Raw genomic sequence first — 19,824 nt, forward strand, 5'->3', positions numbered from 1 at the left:
CTCTGCCTCCTGTTTCAGTTCAAACTGTCAACAAGTGTCCTTTCCGTGATCCATGTACTGCCACAGTTTTCACACTTTTGTGCTGTTTTTGTTAGTGATTTAACACGGCCCTGAGCACGAAGCTGAAGCACTGCCTGGTGCTCAGAGCTGCTCAGAGCCGAGGAGGCTGTGATGTACCTTATGGAGGAAACTCGGGTGTTAGACGAGCTTCGCTCAGGCGGGAGCGATAGTGCTGTTGGCTGAGTTCAATTAATGAATCAGTAACATATAATAAATAAGGCATCTTTCAAGAGAAACACACATAAGAGAGCTATGTATTGATCGGAGGACAAATACGTTGTGACCAGAGGCTGGCGGGAACCTAACTCCGCATTTCACCTAAGAGCAGTGGTTCAGGGCCCTTGACAGAACTGCCAGGAATGGGCCTCGACTGTGTGCACACGTGACCTAGGATGTGTTATACTCGAGGGCTTCCGCTCTATGAGGCCATCGCTCCTGCAGCTGACTATTAGCATCACTGGAGATGGAAATCAGCCTCGGGGTCCCCGAGTCCTGCGGCTTCTTTCCATAACTCTCTGCCTTTCCCCTGCACTCCCAACTCCCAACACCTTCCCACAAGAGGGAAGCGGGACCTCAGGGCTTCGGGGCTTCAGTGAGGAGAGGGCATGAAACCGCTTTCCTGATGCTCTTCCCCAAAGCTCTTGCTTGGGTTTGATTTGTCTGTTGCTGGAATCCTGCCTGTTGGTTCATTTTGTTTCTGTCCTCTGGCAAAGGCAGTTTTTTGTGTTTTTTTGTTTTTTTCAAATTTAATTTTTATTCTGACGCACTTGATTTCAACGGTAACTATATTTTTTGTTTGTTTTTAAACGATTAAAGCAATTTTATTTTACTTTTTTTGAATTTTTGAATTTTTTTTATGCAGCAGGTTCTTATCAGTTATCTATTTTATACATATTCGTGTATATATGTCAATCCCAATCTCCCAATTCATGCCAGCACCACCACCACCTCCCCTGCCACTTTCCCCCCTTGGTGTCCATACCTTTGTTCTCTACATCTGTGTCTCACTTTCTGCCCTGCAAACCGGTGCACCTGTACCATTTTTCTAGGTTCCACATATATACGTTAATATACGATATTTGTTTTTCTCTTTCTGACTTACTTCACTCCGTATGACAGTCTCTAGATCCATCCACGTCTCTACGTTTGTTTTTTTAATACTTATTTATTTGGCTGTGCCAGGTCTTAGTTGCAGCATGTGGGATCTTTAGTTGCTGCATGAGGGATCTAGCTCCCTGACCAGGGATGGAATCCGGGCCCGCTGAACTGGGAGCGCAGAGTCTGGACCACAATGCCAGCTCTCCTCCGCAACAGTGCTCTTTCTGCCTTTGGTCATAAAGGCTTAGCAGGGGTTTTTCTTGGTGTTTGCTGGGCTGGGAGTGAGGAAGACGGTACCCCTGTACCCGTTTGACAGGAAGAAAGGGCTGATGTACAGGGCTGCTGTCCGACTTCAACTTCGCCAGTATAAAGAGCCAGCACCAAGCTGGTAGTTAGGGACCTGGGTTCCAGGCTGCAGGACAGGCCTTGGCAAGTCACTGCTCTTCTGTCAGCCTCGCCCTCTCATCCTTAATGGGGTACAGCCCTCCCAGCTCCAGTGTTCCCAGACCCTCCAGCAAGGCTGGAGAAGACTTGAAAAGGCACCACCAGGCTCCCCACTTTCCCTCCAGACCGATTCTCTCCTTTCACGCAGGAACCTTTTCCGGTAGGGCCGTGGTGAAAACCACAAATTTGACTCTAAATCCTACACACCTTTCCAGGTGCCCTGACTATCAAAACTCCACCCATTCTTCAAGGCCTCCTTCAAATCCCACCTCTTCCAGGAAGTCAACCCTGACCGCCTTACCCAGAAAGGGTGTCTCCTCCTCTGAAGCCTGTCTGCTGTTTAAGCAACACTTATCTCACATGCCCGGTGTTACCCGTGGGACGCATCTCCCTAACCACACCGTGAGTCAGCCTAAGCTTTAGGTGCAATGTTACGTACTGTATTCAACTCTTATCTGTCCAGTTTTCCAGAAACCTTTTGTGATGAGTTATAAAGAATACAGATAGATTTACACTTACATATATACGTGCACATAGACAGACGGTAAAGTAGAAATAAGTATGCTGACCACAAGGGTAAGTGAATACAGTCACTACATGAAAATATAGCATTGTGCTCCCAGCATCCTGGAAGCCAGGGAAGAGGAGGTGACCATAATCAGTTGGAAAGACAGCGTAGGTGGAACAGGAAGAGTCTGGCAGAACTGGGTACAAACTCGGAGTGCCTTAGGGCAAATCAGTTGACTTCTTTCTCTGGGAAAATGGAGGAAGAACACCATCGAACGCGCAGGGCTCGTGGGGAAGCCTCGCACACGCTGTGTGCGTGCAGCACACAAACCATGCCTGTTTTCCTGCTCCACCTTCCTTCTCGTTATCAAAGGAAGAAGCAACCTACATTCCCCGCCCACAGGGGAGGCAAATCTTGCCTGGCCATACATTCTAAAAGAAATTTTTCATACGAGACTCTGTAAGACTTGAGCAGAGAGGGGGCAACGCCCCACGTTACGGTTAGCCCTGGTTTTAGAGCAAAGCCAGACGACGATTTGCCGTGGCCGCCATGGCTCTATGTGATCACATCCCGGGTACCCAGTGAAAGCCTAATAAACATTGACGGAAGGACCTACAGGGAAGCTATTTGAAGACCACTTAGTGGCAGGGGGTCCTGGTGAGCAGGTTTCAGGAGGGCTGTCTGCAAGGCTGACCACGTCTCCTGCCCATGGCTGAGGACGCAGGCGTGAGATCACTGTCCTTCCATGACAGAGCACATGCCCGCCCCCACCCCCCCGCTGTCTTCTCCAAAAGCAGCAAGGCAGCGATCATGAAGCACCAGAAGTTTCCTCTTCTTTTTTTTTTTTTTAAAAATAAATTTATTTATTTACTTTTGGCTGCGTTGGGTCTTTGTTACTGTGCGCAGCCTTTCTCTAGTTGTGGCGAGCGGGGGCTACTCTTCATTGCGATGCGTGGGCTTCTCATTGCAGTGGCTTCTCTTGTTGCAGAGCACGGGCTCTAGGCACGCGGGCTTCAGTAGTTTTGGCTCGCGGGCTCTAGAGCGCAGGCTCAGTAGTTGTGGCGCATGGGCTTAGTTGCTCCACAGCATGTGAGATCTTTCCAGAGCAGGGATCGAACCCGTGCCCGTGGCAGGCAGATTCTTAACCACTGCGCCACCAGGGAAATCCATCACCAGAAGTTTCCTCTTCTAATCTCTACAAATGAACTGTACATTCTCCACGACTGGCTCTTCTCAGGGACCAAGCTGGAAAGCCTTAACGGGATGGGATGGTTAAGAGAACATCTGCCTGGTTTTAAAAGAGGCCTCTAGATATGGAGGAAGGCAAAGCTGGGCCCCAGTGAGAGAGGATGTACAGTCCACTTGGGACAAGGGCTCTTAGCTCCTCACCATTTATCCCACAGACATTTTACCTAGAGCCTCCCATGTGCCAGGCATGGGGGATGCAGAGAAATGAGATTCGGTGCTGACCCCACAGGAGCTCAGTCTGGCAGGGAGGCAGAGAGTAACATTTAACTGCCGTGCTGCCTAAGTTACATTAGGGTGGCACAAAGGTGGAGGTGATGGACTCCACCTGGGAAGGTCAATGAAGACAACAAGCCTGGGTCTCGGTAACCAACAGTCATTAAGGCAGAGGACGCAAGGCCCAAATCCTACAGGGCCTCATACAAGCAGAGGAATTTTCTTTCAGATTCCATAAGGAAGGACCAACCAAGATCAAGAGAAACCAAGTGACTCAGTGAAGCTCGTACGACCTTATGGGACGGCCAGGCCTGGAGCCTTGACACCCACAGCTCAGTTACTCTGCTGCATCCCCTGCACGGCGAGTGCAGAAGGCCAAAGAGAGAAGCCCATTCCACACCCAATGCCCAGAGAGCCCAGAGTCTGTGCCGGGCCATCGTCATAGCAGAGCATGTACTGTCCTAGTCATCTGGCAAGTCCCTCCCTATAAGAAAAACAGCCCTTCCTAACTCACTGTGTTTCTCTCTGCAAAGGGAGAGGGCTGGGAATCTCCTCCGATCACAGAAGAAGAAGAAGAATTTAACAGGGACCGTCCAGGAGTCAGATAAACTAGGTCCCCAGAGGCAAGCTGGGGAGGGGGCTTCTAGTGCATCCAGACACTGACGCTGACGGTGCACAGGGTGCTGACCCAGGGCGGGGGACCAGGGATGAATCAAACTCCACCCCTGTCCTCCATCCTCCAGGAGCTCACAATCCAGCCAGGGAGATAAGCCAGGCCCAAAAGTAACTATAAAATACGGCAGGCGGTGATAAGAGTCACACAAGAGACACAGATAAGGTGCAGTGGGAGTTCAGAGCAGAGATGAGTCACGCTGGGGGCTTGGCCGCAAGGGAGATTCAGATGACGGGGAGCATCTACCACATTCCCCTCAGAAAGGAGGCGGGGGGCTCTAGCCTATAGCCCCAGTGGCTCCCAGGTAGCGGCTGGGGAGAGAGCTAGGAGGGGACCGAGAAAGATGCCCAGAGGAGGTCCCCTTTGAAGAACCCTGATTCTGAAGGGAAGGACGCAAGGAGGCCTGAGACTTTGGAGAACTGCCCCAGTCCCTATTTCAGAGGCAGGGAGAGGAGTGTAGGATGAGGAATTTGGAATTTACGCAGGGGCAGCAAATGCGTTGAAAAGGGACAGAGCTAAAGATTTGCCTTGAAATGACATTTGCCTAGCAAACACACTCTATTTATTCAGAATGTCCACTTGAGGTTTCCCGGCGGAATTAGCTACACGTTATGGCGGAGGCGGGCACTAGCGTTTCCCTCTCCCCAAGTTCCCCATCAGCCCTGCCTGCCCCTGACAAGCAAGGCTGAGGCGGGTAGGGAGGAAGCTCGCCGCTCTGAGACAGCGCCGGCCCCTCAGGTTGCAACAGCAAAGGGAGACTCACGGGATGGAGAGGGGCCAGATTTTCCTCCAGCGAGGGGGACACCGGCAGCACTTCTTCCCAGTCCTGGCCCCCTCTCTGAGGGCCGCACCCCGGGCTCAGGCCCCGGACACCCACCCAGCCAGGCCAGCGCTGGAGGGCTGTCCAGGTGGAGGCGGGAAGCCCAGAAGGCTAGACCGAGGGCTTTGGCCACCACTTCCTCCCGGCCCCTTCCCAGCACTGCACACACACCTGCCCCTTGGCCGCCGTTGACACTTGTCACTGGGGGAGGGGAGTCCTCCGCGCCCCAGCCGGAACCGACGGAAATTAGGCATTAGCGTCGGGGGACCCCCTGAATCCCGAGGGCCAGCGCCTCCCGGGGGCCGGGCTGGGGGCGATTTCCTGAGCCCGGGATCCCCGCGCGCCAGACCCTCCCCCACGAGCGGGGCGGCGGGGCACGGGTCTCCTACTTTTCCCTCCCGCCGAGCGCGCGGGCCGGCGGACAGGCGGGCGGGCGGGCCTGGGCCTCCGGGAGCCGCCGCCCGGCCGGGGTCCCCACCCCGCGCCCGCCCCCACCCCGTCCCCTCCCCGGGGGCTCCGCGCGGGCCAGAGGAGGGGGCCCGGCCGCGCCGCCTTCCGGCCGGGCCGCCGAAACACTCACCCCGCTCCGCGCGGCGCGGCTTCGTCCTCTTCGGCAGCGCTGGGCCGCCGCCGCCTCACGCCGCCCGGGAGGCCCCGGCCCCGCGGCCCCGGCCCGGCCGGCTGCGCCCCGCGGCTCCGCGCGCCGCCGCCGCCACCGCCGCCGCCGCCAGCTGGCCCCGGGCGAGCGGCCGGGCCCCCGCGGGCATGCTCCCCGGCCGTCGGCGGGCGGGCGGCGGGCGGGCGCACGTGCGGGCCGCCGCGGGTCTGGGCGCTCGGAGCGCGGGCCGCGGGCCGACGAGGAGGCGGCGGCCGGCGGGGCGCGGGGCCGGGCGCGCCGGCGGACCGCCCTGACAGCTCTACGCCGCGGCGCCGCCGTGCCCCGCGCGCCCCAGCGGCCGCTGCTGCCCGTGCGCGCCGGGCCCGCCTCGCATTCCCTCACTCGGCGGCAGGCCTGCGCCTCCGTCAGGCCACGCGGGGAGCCGCCCGCCGCCTCCGCCCGTCCCGAGGGCCGGCCTCCGCCCGGAGCAACCCGGCAAACTTGGTGGCCCCGCTCCGGCGCCGGACGTGCTGTCGCCCCGGCGACCCCCGAAAGCCCGGGGCTCGCCTCCGCGCGGGAGGCCCCGGGCGCTGGACCCGGCCCACGACCTCTCGGCCCCTTTAACACCATCGGCCTCGCCTATCGGGAGACTCGCGAACAGTAAGAGGGGAAGGGAACGAGGAGATCTGCAGAAATTGGAAAAAAATACAAACAAAAAAATCAAGTCCTTCGGGAGTAAAATGACAAATCAAGGGGAACGAACTGCGGTAGACTTCGGAAGGCATTTGGAATGTGTGGACAAACCAAAGGTAGTTAATTGAAGTCCAAACCTTGATGCCGGGTACTTGCATCAGTTACCGACCCGATTTGCAGAAATAGGCATCAAGGAGTTCTCTCCTCAGGATCCCAAATATGGTCTGGACCAAAAAATGAAAATGCTCTTTGGTCATCAGAAGTCGTGGGAGTAATAGTAGCCAGAGGGTAAGTTCTAGTCCCTGACCTCAAGGAACTGGCCGAGGATCAGAAAGAGCTTCATCTTGATGTTCCCTCCCGACTGGACGCTCCAGTTGGACCAAGAGGGTACTGAGTGAAATTTAAAGGAAATCATAAAGCGTATATTTAGACTGAGCAAGGATGGCCTTGTTTGTCAAGATCTGAAGTAACTGAATTAAACAGGGCACACCCAAAACCTATGGGTAGTTTACCTATCACTAAGTATTATAAGGTCGAGAGAAGCGGGGGAGCGCCTTCCCCTGGAAGGGCAAGGGCAAGCTCAAGTTAAAGCGCTCCAAGATGACTTCAGATCAAGTCAGAGAGAACAACCCTGACCAAAGGCTGTCCCATCTCCTTGGACACTGAACGGGCCAGGAGAGCCGCCGTAACACAGCTTGCCTCAAAACGCCTCATGATCACACGGAGACAAGTGAAGGGGTCCCCATAAACACTAAACCCTCAACTCCTTCCCTCCACCAAGGGGTGCCCTAAGACCCATTAAAGGTTTTCAGCCCCAGTGCTGTTCTGAGTCGGCCAGGGATTGAGTCATCATCTGTCTCCTGTACAACCATCCTCCTTGCCTGAGGACCCGTGGAAACCGGATTGGATGACACACGCTTTTGCTGCTACTTCTCCCTGTACTTGTGCTTTAACCTAATAATAAAAGTAAAAAGAAAAAAAAAAAAAGCATTTCAGAGCATACAGATCTCCAGAGTGAGGCTCTGCCTGTAGGCCAGTCGGAACAGAGCACCTGGACGGCTGCCATTGTAACCCTGCAATGACTGCCCTCAGACCAGTAACGCGGAAGACTTAACACCATTAAAAACCAGATCCCACAGTTAGCCAGTTAGGAATAAATACACTAATATCACAGTTATTTGTATGCACAAATATTTATTAAGTGCCTGTGTTCAAGAATGAAGAGGAGATGGTCCCTGCTCTCATGGAGCTTACAATTTCATTACTCCAGCATTTGACTAGATTTAAGAACTGCAACAAGCACTGGTCTTTGTCTAATGTCAGCAGCACTATAGGAAGCAAATTTCTCACGTTATATTGGTCACTGTTACAGTGAAATTGTGAATAAAACATTATCTTTGAAGTCTGTAGTCACAGCGATGACATGACATATAATGTCCAGCAAATGCAAATTTATGGCTTGATTCCTCCTATTTGAGAGGGGTCTGCTGAAATAAAACACAAATCAAAAGGGGAAGGCTTAACAAACAGGTCCTAAGAATACTGGTGTAGTTTAATATATTATTAAACTGCCACAGAACTCTTGGCAAGGCAGGCAATTATCTCCTGCAAAATCTGTGCAATATAATTGGTTTAATTAGACCTGCAAATCTCATAACCATGTACAATCACTTATGATGGGTAAATACGATTTACCTTTATGATTCCTAAAGGGCTCTAGATATGTATTTATTTTTTAAAAAGCTTCTTAGAGACTCACAGCACAAATGGCACATTAAAATTTAGTGAAAACTGCTTTTGAGATATCTAAAAATTAAAATGACAAAAGTGTCTAACTTTTCTACATTTATAAGTACAGAGTTCAGAATTCAAATAGCATTCAGCAAAGCACCTGGCTTTTCTGAGTTAAAAAGGGGAACAAATTTTGGTTGCTTATCAAACTCCAAAAGCAAATCATAATCTTCATATAGATCTTCCAAACGTTCAGTGGCAGCCACTTCCTTCATGTGCTCCTGTGTCACAGGCCAGCACCTTTAGAAGTCTAATTATGGAACATTCAAAGGTGCAATTATTTTGATTACATTGGCAATACTTTTTTTTTTTTTTTGGTAAAACAGCCTATATCAGATAACCCCCAAATCATCTACTTTACTTAAGATCACAGGGCTTCTGAACTTACACTAGCCAAGTTATCAATTACTCATTAAAAAAAGCACACCATTTAAACTCTAAATGAGCCCAGCTCACTTAAACTCTAAGAAAGCTCATTTTTTGCAAAAAGATGGAGAGAACAGCTTAGACCACCTAACAAATGCCAACCCAAGGCAGTTTTTAAGTCAATTGCTGGGGACACAGTCTACTTTTCTAAGAAAGCACTGAAATCGCTACTTCAAAAGCCTATTTAATAACCCAGAATGAATCAGAAATGTACTGTTTATTGAAAACTTACTAGACACCAGGCACTTTACATAAGCTCTCACAATGGAAGGCAGCTTCTTATCTTTACATGGAGGAAGGCGGCCCTGAGCAGGGTGTGACCCAGGTCTGTCTGGCTCGCCTGTCCCCTGCCCAGCTGCTACAGTCCTAGCGCTGCCTAGTAGCTACATCTACTTGGGACCCTCGAAGGACAGAGGACATTGCCCCCACCTCAGGAGGCTTTTCAGGGAAAGGAAGGGGGTAGATCCAGGGGAAAGGAGAGCAGTAACTCTACTTGCATTTTAAAAGGCACTTCCCAGAAGTGGAAGATTCACTTAGGTTTGTCACTAACTGCAGCTCAGCCCCAGAGACAGCAACAACAGGTGCTTTTTAAGCTTGCCACCTCTCCAGCTTTCAGGTTGTTTTTAACTGGAGTATTTGTACGTTAAGCATTACCAAAGGGAAAGACGGCTGAAAGGATTTTCCTTGGTGTCCCTCTTCACAGCTACGAAGAAAAAATTTTTTTTTCTTAATTTTAAATTAGTGACTGATACTTCCAATCTATTACACACGTCACAAATCAAAGCATATGTTTCCTGAGAGGTACAGAAGACATCTTAATGGGGCTTCGATTGGAATAAGACTACTAAGAAGATAACTCCCTGACAAGAGAAAACGCTCATCTCTTCTGAAATGGCCATTTCCTATTCTTAAGAATGTAATAGACTTTACAATACAAGTAGGGAACAATGAAACATCCTAATAATTTTCAAGTTAGTTTTTAATATCATGTATAGGAACACATTAAAGGGAGTATCATCGGTAAAGTCGATCCCTTTATTAAGTCTTGACACAAGCTCTCCTGGAACTTGATTAAAAAGAACGTTTTCTTCACTATAACTAGGAGATTAAAAAGAAAAAAAGACTAGGAAAAAACACCAAGAATAAGGCACTTGATTCTGCTGATGAGTAACTCTGATTAGCTGGAGGTCTCCAACAGGTTGCAGGAGTTGGAAGCAAAGGTTTGATTCACGGACAGGAAGGAGCAAGAGAGGCCGCTGTCAGGCGACCCCCGCTTGCTGGGAACCCCTGAGCTGAGCAGGGAGGCTGCAGGCACCAGGCCCGAGCTCAGGCAGGGGAAGCTCCTTCGGTGAAGGGTGCTCAGAGATTATCTGAGATCCCTGCTCGAAGGCATACATATACCCTAATGGAATAATGGGTGGCTTGGCTCAATATAACTACATGCTCTCAAGAGCCACAGGAGAAGGAGAAAAAGCTCAAAAGCAAACCAAACTGTAAAACCGGAATCAGTGGGAATCAATGGTGAAAGTTTGGAATGAGTCTGTTTGTCAACACATACCAAGCTTGAATATGTGGGCACTGGGTTCTGACTGGCCACCAAAAAGTGGGCAGCTAAGCAGCCTGGACCTGACCAGAAGTCAGGACCTCTACCTGCTAGGCTCCCGATCAGAGCACAGCTTCCTGCCCACGTGCTACTTCTGAGAGCCAGGAGGCATTGCCAAGGCAGTGCGCTGGAGCCCTCCAGCAAGGCCACGTGAAAGGCACCGAGCTCTATCTAGACACGTTCCCTGTCCAGTAACAAGCAGGGAAGGTTGCTCTCATCTCAGCCTACTGTTCTTACAGCAGCTACTATGGGAGTATTTATTTTTCTTTTTGGCGGGGTGGGGGTGGGGGTGGGGGTGGGGATAGGGGTTAAAAATGTCTTCACGACGATCTGACAGCTGAGGCCACGTACACTGAGGAAACAGGGGTTGCTCTTACAACCTGAGTGGTGGCCTATATTTCCATCAAAGCTTTATCACCTCATTGTCAAGGGCGGGACACAAATTACATTCAGAATGATGGGCAGAAAGCTACAACTCCCCAGTTGTTAAACTTTTCTGAAAAGTACTACATCTATCACAAAATTAGAGAATTACATCTCTATCATTTTTCTTTCTTACAAATAATGAAGTTTAAGGGAAACAAAATGAGATATTCTTACTTTCAAAGCTTTCCAATATTCCAGTATTTCCAGTATTTCCATTATTAACTATTCCAATATTCACTCTAAGACACGGTTCAAACACGAATTACATTGCTATTTTTAAATAACTTCAACACAACTAAATCCAGGGTATGCTGTTTTTTGGTTTTTTTTTTTTTTTTTTTGCATTCAGCATGTATTACTCTATCATTACGGAAGCTGTCCTTAAGCATTTATTTAAAAAAAAAGAATCATATTCACAACGTAGAACAAGTTTATAAAATTGGTGTGCAAAGTTAATGGTAAAAGGATAACACTATTTGTTTAGAAACAAAGCTGTCTCCCCTATTTACATTTCCTTATTCTTGCTATAAATTGGATATATATACTATTTAAAAATAATACTTTTTAAATAGTAAAATATACGAGATTCCTGAGCATAACAAAAATATCTTGAAAATATGTGGCCATTTGAAGTATAAAATAGCAAGTGTAAAGAAGAGCATGATTGTAAAACTACTGAGTGAAAGCTTATAAACAGTACAAAATAGTTTGCCTTTTCTGAGTGCATAATTACACATTAGTGCAAACAAAACTGCCTCAACATTTAACGGCTACAAATCTCAAAGATTTGCAGAGGTGCGCAAAACATGAAATTTCTTTAATGTCATACGAACTGAACCCAGCTCTCGATTTATCTTCTCCAAGCGATCTTCCAAGGCTTCCTGGGTGAAAATCATGGAAAAAACTTAATTAGAATTCTACATCAAGTTCACCGATTCTATAATTACCACCAAAATGACTTTTCTTTCAGCAAAAGAGCAAGTATAAACATCAAAATTACAATCATTTTGGTTTTTATACAAATCGTCATTTACATTATTTCTTTTAAACGAAACATAAATCAACTTTTCAACCATTCAAGATAACTGCTTATCTTTAAATAGAAGGAGAGAATTATTTGACTCCGTTGAACTGAGAACAGTACAAGAGGAACCTAGAACGTTCTTCACACATTTCGCCAGAAGAAACGGACACATCTGACTGGTGCCGTATCCCACTTACAAGTATATCAAATAACTTTCTTGTGACAAAAATTTCTAGGTTAAAAAAGAGGAAAAACGCTGGAGGAGACTTTTCCAAGAAACAAGATATTTCACAATGAGTCAGTGTAACAAATGCTATTTTTAAATAAATAGTACTACTGTTAAATAGTACCTGGAATATATATTCATCATTTTAGATACTTTATTAGATATTAACTCCAATGGTATCCTGAAATAAAACTTAAAAATTTTCTCTTCAACAACTTTAAATTGTAAAAAAAATTACACGTTCATTTTAGAATTTTTAGAAGACAGACGAGCAAGAAGCAACAAATAACCACTGTTCCCCTTTCTGGTTTTTTTCTGCAGATAGGAACACCAGTTTTAAGAAAAATAAAATCAGAATCAAACTCTACTTCAGAATGTTTTTCAATTTAACTTTTCTTGTTATGGAATATACTTTATGACATCATTGTAAATTAATGTGCAATATTCTATCAGATATACCATATTTAATCAAGAATCTTTTAGTTGAAATTTAGGTTGCTTCTAATTTCATATATCACAAATAATGCTGCAATATATATTCTGAAACATACCTCTACACACACCTATAAATACTGCCTTAGGAATCATTCCCAAAAGTAAAAATGCAAGGTCCAAAGAAATGTAAAATTTTAAAGCTTTGGATACATGTCAAGCTGAACTCCAGAAAGTCTGTGACGCTTTCTCCTTCCACTTGCGTGTAAAAGGATAAGCTTTTCCCTAGCCCAGGTTCTGGTGGTTTTTTGTTTTGTTTTTTTTTTTAAATACCTGCCAATGTGATAGTTTAAAAACCATGCTTTTGTTTAAATGTGTGGGATTTTTTTACTCATTGGTGAGGCCAAGCATTTTTCAATATTTTTTGCCCAATTTTACCTTTTTTACGTATGAATCATACACAAGCATCCTCAGCCCTTTTTTGCTGCCATTTGTCTTCTTACTGGATTGAAATAGCTTTGACATATATGAACAGAACCTAGGGCCCTCTAAGTCTTATTTTAAGAGCTTATCATCATTATGTAAAAAAATATATTAAACAAAAGTTTCAGATATTTAGAATTAGAGTATGAACAAGTTTTCTTTCTACTTTCCCAGTAAACTGTTTTATTTTATTTATTTGTTTGTTTATTTATTTATTTATTTTGGCTGCACCTCGCGGCATGCGGGATATCTTAGTACCCCGACCAGTGATCGAACCTGCACCCCCTGCATTGGAAGCACGGAGTCTTAACCACTGGACTGCCAGGGAAGTCCCCCCAGTAAACTATTTTAAAATGAATTTCATGTGTTGACTTTTACAAATTATTGAATAAAAACGTGCAGAACAACAGAAAAAATGAAAGAAAGTCAGAAAAAAAGAGAAGTTAAGGATACAGGCCCTAGAAAAAGACCTCTGCTATTTTCTGTGTGTCTTTCTCACAGATCAATCTGAAACTGAACTTTTCCTGACATTAAGGCACTGAAAAGCCAAAGCTTGCAGTTATATAAGAGACATATCATTGCTGTTATGTTTAAAATGTTACAAAAAGAGATTTAAAATGTTCCATGGTTTCATGCATTTTAATTCTCTTTGAAAAGCAACTAAAAAAAATGTACACGGCCCACTTTGCCTGCACCATCTCCTGCTCAATAATGGAATCACACCTCTCTTTTTAACCTCACATCTATTCCAGTTGCAAAGTGCCACTGTTTTATATGTCTACTAAATGGAAAGGGGTTCAGAAATAAACTGCAGATTGGGGAGGAAAAAACAAACACAAAAAAGGGAGATTTAATGTGAGAGCCTTAAAAATGTAAAATCTGTTAACAGACATACTGCCATTTGCTCCCAAGTTAGTTTCTTGAAAACACGATGGCATGAACACCTTTTTCTTAGCAGTATAAAGGTAAAATCACTTTTTGTTCCTGAAAGCTAGCATGCAGTTATAAAATACGCTATCATCCAAACACTTCCTGTAAAGGCTAAAAGTTTTGATCGACTGTTTCAGTGTGCCTAAAAACTGTGATATTAAAAAATCATCGAGGGCTTCCCTGGTGGCACAGTGGTTGAGAGTCCGCCTGCCGATGCAGGGGACACGGGTTCGTGCCCCAGTCCGGGAAGATCCCACATGCCTCGGAGCGGCTGGGCCCGTGAGCCATGGCCGCTGAGCCTGCGCACGGGAGAAGCCACGACAGTGAGAGGCCCGCGTACCGCAAAAAAAAAAAAAAAAAAAAAAAAAAAAAAATCCTCGTGGTTAAATGGAGCACTGACTCGCACCAAGCCTCCAAAGCAGACCCCGGGTAAGACACTTCACCTGATTCAATCTTGTCTGCAGAGTGATTCGTCCTCCAGTAGAAGGCATTCGGCTTAGTGCTGCCTCAATCTGTTAACACAAAAAAATGTTTAAATAAAAATAGGAGAATTCTAATTAGTGGCAGGGAGGTTTATAACAGAATGGAAAGAAAAGACTTCAGCCTAGTACTGTCTCGTCCATCTCGACTTCGCATAAGTCCCCTCTGTCACAATTAGTAACAACAGCTTGGCTCACACACGTTTCTAGTGCAGCTCTGTGTGGCATCCACAGTAACTTCCTGGGTTTGACTCAGTAATTCCCTCCTGACTCTTCCTCAGACGTAAGCATTAAGTGCAGACAAAGATTTAAGACACTTTTTTATGTTTGTTTTTACCTGGTCTTTTTCTTTTGTAAGTTCATCAAAAAACCGTTCCGTTTCAGCTAGGGTCCTAATTTTTGCTGTATACTCAAAATCATTACCCTGTGGTGGTACGTAGGCAGGCTTACACTGTTCATAGCTAACTGATTTATTCTTCTCCCAGGCTGATCTCACAGAGACTTTCTTCACTCCACTTGGCAACGGTTCGGGGGAAGAGCTATGATTAACATGGATGTCAGTGGTTTTTTCTGAGTATTTTTTTTCTGTCAGAGAGAAAAGAAGTTTCTTTTATTTCTTATCAGCTCTTCTAACAGAGCATGTACATACTAAATATGTTACCCAACTTCACTTTCTGGAAATGGCTGCTACACGGCCAAAAAAAATGTAATGAAAAGAGATACATAATGAATCATATATACTCAGTTTTTTTCTCCACAGAATTCTAAAAGCCCTGCCCTCAGTTTGACAATCTTCACAACTTCCCTAAATAAACTTAAAGCAAAAAAAAAGTTTAAAAACTAAACAACACATTTAGCGGACATATACCAACATTACAGAGTTAGTATTTTAAGGGCCTACCCAAGTGATTTCACATACATTATCTTATAACTTTATAAGATAAATGAGAAAAAGAAGGTGCATATAAGTTACAGAATATAAAAAACTGAACAGTATGGCCCTGGTAATTAAAGATTAACATCCCCTGTACCTCGGTTTCCCAACTTTCCAATGAGGATAACAACACTGACACAATATGAGTGTCACAAATGCTTATTTTTAGAGGCCCTTGGGTAAAAAAAGATTTAAGTGCAGGATATAATGACATTTAGAACCTTGAAAAGATACCAGAAACTCACAAAATGAAAGGCTAAAACCATAACTGATAATTTTTTTTAGGAAAAGGTACCTTCTGAGTCATCTAGAGGAAGAAACTGGAGTTGTTTCCTTGGATTGGGACGTTGTACTGTAGACACAGGAACAGTATCTAAATCATCCAAAAGTATATCAAATCTATTGAATGAAGCAAGTTACTTGTGAGAAAAAAAGTGTTAACTGATGTTCCCTATCTCCACTAGAAAGATGAGCTGGCATCCAGTTAACTTACATATTCACATATCTTTAAAAGAGAAAGGTGGTCATATAATTTTTTAAAACTGAAATTTAATTTGTATTTTCTAACACAAAATTATATTTACATACTGGCGACTTGAAGCATTTACCAATACATTATCTCATCCAATCTTTGTAACAACCATATGAAATAAGCAGGTAGGCATTATTACCCCCGTTTTATAGAAGAGGAAACTGAGGTTCAATGTGCTTCAGTAATTTTCCCCAAGAGCCTGACGGAGCTGGGCCACCAGCTCTCATGTCTTAGGAGTCAGTGGCCCTCCCACCACAGCACACACTCCCAACCACACTTCAGAGAGAACTTTCTCAGGAGCACAGGTAAACTTGTGTTTAGTGCCAGGGCCATACCAGGACAGCCCACTTTCTTGTACAAATGGCCCCCAATTCTCCCTGTATCTTATACCTTTTCAGGAAAACAAAGAATTATCATTCTACATCCAAAAGCTGGAAGAGGTTCTGAGGCAGTATTTAAATTTTATAGTAGCCAGTTTACACACTTAAAAACTGTTTTCACGTATTATAGTACTTTTTTATTTTTAGTATGACATTTATTTAAATGATTTAAATCCACAGAATCCCCATTAACAACTGAAAAATTAGTGACAGCTAGAGGCATAAGTTGACATTTTTAAAAAATCAATACTATATATATTTTATTCAACAATTTTAGAGAACTTACCGAATCGGGCTGCTTTCATTTTTGCTAAGTAGATGACTAAATCCTGGGGACAAATTTTCTTTAGGGGATCGCTTTGGACTATAAGCCACAGTCACTGGTGTTAACATAATCTCTCTTTTTGCTACAGGGGAAAACAAAGAGGAGACAGTCTGTTCCTTCTATGTATGTGCTAGGTTGGCAGAGCATAGCTTCTTTTCCAGTACCTTATTTCTAACTAAGAATACATTTTCACTGTAAAACTGTTTCGAAGATAAGTAAGAGTATACAAAGTAAAAATAGTTCATAATCCTAACATCTAGAGGAAACCACTGGCAAGATTTTAGTGTATCAGACTGTAGTTGCAGCGCTCTGACTCAAAACTGGTTTTTCAGGATTTTAGAAGTCGACTGGAAATAAGATGGAAACACCAGTGCACTAGTGAACATTCCTAATAACACAGTCATACACGAATCTCCTCAGCAGTTATGGAGATGGAAATTAAGGATACACAGAGGCCCAATGCTTAACTTTAAGACCATACTTATAATTGGCTAAAGAAAAAGGTGACTAATGCTGAGTAACCTTAGGTAAATATATGGAAAAAAACATCATTTTTCAGGCTAGCTTAATTTGTTTGAACTACTGTTTAATTAGATAGTTGTCAAAATATCTAGTTGAGTTTGTCTCAAAAACTGTGAAGTGGTATTAGTTGCAAAACATTTGCGGGACACACTCAAAAATCTCACTTTGATAAACGGTGAGAATTTCTTCAGTTATAGTCATAGTAACTGTGCAATCAGATGGTGTTATTGAACAAGATTGTATTTAGGGATTCTGTGTTCAGAGCACTGTACTAGGTGCTAGGAAGAGTGTAAGGGACACAGAAAGCATCAAACAGTGTGTATGGCTCAGATGCCACTCTTCCAAGCCCAAGAGACATAAACCTCTAACTCTTACTTGGAGTACTTGATTTACGATTTGAAGGTGGTAAAGATGACGATCTCTGTGAAGCAGAATTAAATCTCTTTTGTCTTTGCTGGGCACCTTTCTCTGGGGACCGGCTTGCATTGACTGAAGTGTCAGTTAGCCGAGGAGTCACTAATTCTGTAACAGAAAAATGTAAAAAAAGAAAAACAAAAATACAAAACAAACCTAGCTTCAGTTATCTGCTTTTTATTAACAGATGGTTACACCAAGCAAGCAATTCTTCTCACCATCTAGATTATAATGATTACTTGCAAAATGCACCACATTACAATGCTAAAAAATGCTTGATGAAGAAAAACGTGTGAGTTTTTAATGAATTCATTCTGGTTCTCTGTTTACAACTGGCATTCAAGGTGATTTTTCAAGAGTTTATTTTTAGAAAGCAGGTCACTAATTTATTTACTAGCGGATACTGCTTTGGAAAGGCAATGCCAAAGACGTTAATGATGTAATTAGCAGGCCCAACCAAATAAGCACCAGAGCAAGTACAAGCGCCTGGACCTGTGAAATAAACAGTATTAAACATACTTCTTGTCCTACTGATAGATGCTCAGTAACCAAGAAAGGGAGAGTAGGAAACGTTACATCTCACTTTATGAACACCAAATGCCTGTCGTAACTTTTTGATGTGTGCAAGTAAGACAAATTGATATGAAAAGTTTTCAAATATCCTTAAGAATGCCACGTAAATCTTTAATAATCAGAACATAATATGTCATTTGAAAAGGTACCTATGTGATGACAATGATAAAGTAACAACTGGGGGGGACTTCCCTGGTGGTCCAGTGGTAAAGAATCCACCTTACAATGCAGGGGATGGGGGTTCGATCCCTGGTCGGGGAACTAAGATCCCACATGCCGCGGGGCAACTAAGCCAGAGTGCCACAACTACTGGGCTCACACGGCCTGGAGCCTGAGCGCCACAACTAGAGAGAGAAAACCCGCACGTCACAACCAGAGAGAAGCCCGCGCGCCACAATGAAGAGTCAGCACGTCGCAACAAAAGATCCCACATGCCTCAATGAAGATCCCACGTGTTGCAACTAAGACCCGTCATAGCCAAATTAATTAATTAATTACTTTAAAAAAAATTAACAACTAGGGGATTCAACTGTCTGCAATAGGGCCGAAACAGCATAAAAATAAATTTAACTTTTTATTTTATTACTTGAGGCATTTCATTTTAAGAAGGCAATATAATTGGGGGAGAAAGAGATCTATATATCTATATTTCTATCAAACAAGGAATAAAATACTTACTATTTGAGGTATCCTCTTTCTCCGTCTGTGTGCCCCAATTTTTAAATACTTTTTCTTCATCAAGTTCTTTCAAAGCTTTCATGATTGGTGTGTCTGAAGTGTCTCTTTGTTTTTTTATCAATAAACTTGTTGGTGAACTTCCAGGTGAAGGATCCTTTTCCAGAGGAGAATGGTACCTTAAATAATAATTGTAAGACACACGGTGCTATGAACAGAATATTTGTGTCTCCCCAGAATTCTTATGTTGAACGCAATTCTTATGACGAATTCTTGTCCTCACCTTTTGGAGGTGATTAGGTTTTGATGAGATCATGAGGGTGAAGCCCCCAAGCTGGGATTAGTGCCCTTATAAAATAAGGAAGAGACATCTTGATCTCTCCCTACACACATGCACCAAAGAAAGGCCATGTGAGGGCAGAACCAGGACCCAACCACGCTGGCACCCTGATCTCAGACTGCCCACCTCCAGAACTGTAGGACATAACCGCTTGTTGCTTAAGCCACCCAGTCAAGGGTAATTTGTTGTAGCAGCCTGAACTAAGATGGTTTACCGGGATTGCTAGGGGAATACCATGAGGGTTGCCAGTTACTCCACAATGAATACGTATGCTTCACAAGGCAAATCAATAAAATTGAGCCTGTATATAATAGAACAGTGCTTCCCAATCCTTTTCACAGCCTAGAGCATACAGAAATATAATATTTATATGGCACTCTGGAGTAGATGAACGAGGTTGCTCATGGGGGGCTCAGCTATCTGGAGGGTGAGGACCAACCTCTTGTCCGAACTGTAAGCCCGTGCACAGGGCACAGCACTCTGCCAGCGGCACAGGTGGAGATAGCTCCTCAAGGCCTACAGAAGGAAAATTTCCGAAAAGCACTAGCCTTTCAAAAAAAGTAAAAATCAGATCCTCAAAATTAAGACATAAAAGGAACAAGGAGATGGTTCTTTACAACTTCCTGAACTTTGAAAGGCAACTGAAATCTCTAAGAAAACCTAACAGTCTCTAAATATGATCTTCGACGGAGCTGTCTCACCCAGCAAGGCAGGTGTCCTCCGGCTGGCTGTCTGCCTTGCTGTCCCGCGTGTCCAGAGGCTGCCCAGTGAAGATGGAATGCTCTGCTCCCGGGATCAGCCACTTCCGCCGGCTGACGTCGGAGCTCGCCAGCGTGCTGTGAGGACGAGAAGTGTTCTCAGGCATTGCACAGTCTGCGCTCCAGTTTAGACTGAGCACATACAGAAAACAACCTGCTCTGAGATACTATCTCCACATTTACATAGGAATTTAAA

The 19,824-nt window shown here is 44.8% G+C and overlaps 2 protein-coding genes across 11 annotated transcripts in view; both read right to left on the bottom strand.

The window, feature by feature from the left end:
• Nucleotides 1-5,731, bottom strand: part of PITPNM2 (phosphatidylinositol transfer protein membrane associated 2) — a 144,967-nt gene extending 139,236 nt beyond the window's left edge. For both annotated transcript variants that reach the window (XM_060170800.1, XM_060170804.1), the window contains exon 1: nt 5,645-5,731. The gene's annotated coding sequence lies outside the window, so the exon portion shown is untranslated. The remainder of the gene's footprint in view (nt 1-5,644) is intronic.
• A 5,516-nt stretch (nt 5,732-11,247) lies between these two features.
• The window catches only part of MPHOSPH9 (M-phase phosphoprotein 9), a 51,281-nt gene continuing 42,704 nt past the window's right edge, over nt 11,248-19,824 (bottom strand). For 5 of the 9 annotated variants that reach the window (XM_060120993.1, XM_060120997.1, XM_060120994.1 and 2 more), the window contains 8 exons: nt 19,572-19,706; nt 18,534-18,709; nt 17,244-17,390; nt 16,308-16,428; nt 15,405-15,508; nt 14,513-14,760; nt 14,140-14,208; nt 11,248-11,482 (listed from right to left, as the gene is read on the bottom strand). In XM_060120993.1, coding sequence (XP_059976976.1) covers nt 11,381-11,482; nt 14,140-14,208; nt 14,513-14,760; nt 15,405-15,508; nt 16,308-16,428; nt 17,244-17,390; nt 18,534-18,709; nt 19,572-19,706 — 1,102 coding nt within the window. In that variant the 3' untranslated portion in view covers nt 11,248-11,380. Of the gene's footprint in view, nt 11,483-14,139; nt 14,209-14,512; nt 14,761-15,404; nt 15,509-16,307; nt 16,518-17,243; nt 17,391-18,533; nt 18,710-19,571; nt 19,707-19,824 lie in introns of those variants that run through there. The other 4 variants (XR_009534702.1, XR_009534704.1, XM_060120996.1 and 1 more) reach the window with 4 other exon arrangements.

This window comes from Lagenorhynchus albirostris, chromosome 14, assembly GCF_949774975.1.
Source record: "Lagenorhynchus albirostris chromosome 14, mLagAlb1.1, whole genome shotgun sequence".
Taxonomy (NCBI): domain Eukaryota; kingdom Metazoa; phylum Chordata; class Mammalia; order Artiodactyla; family Delphinidae; genus Lagenorhynchus; species Lagenorhynchus albirostris.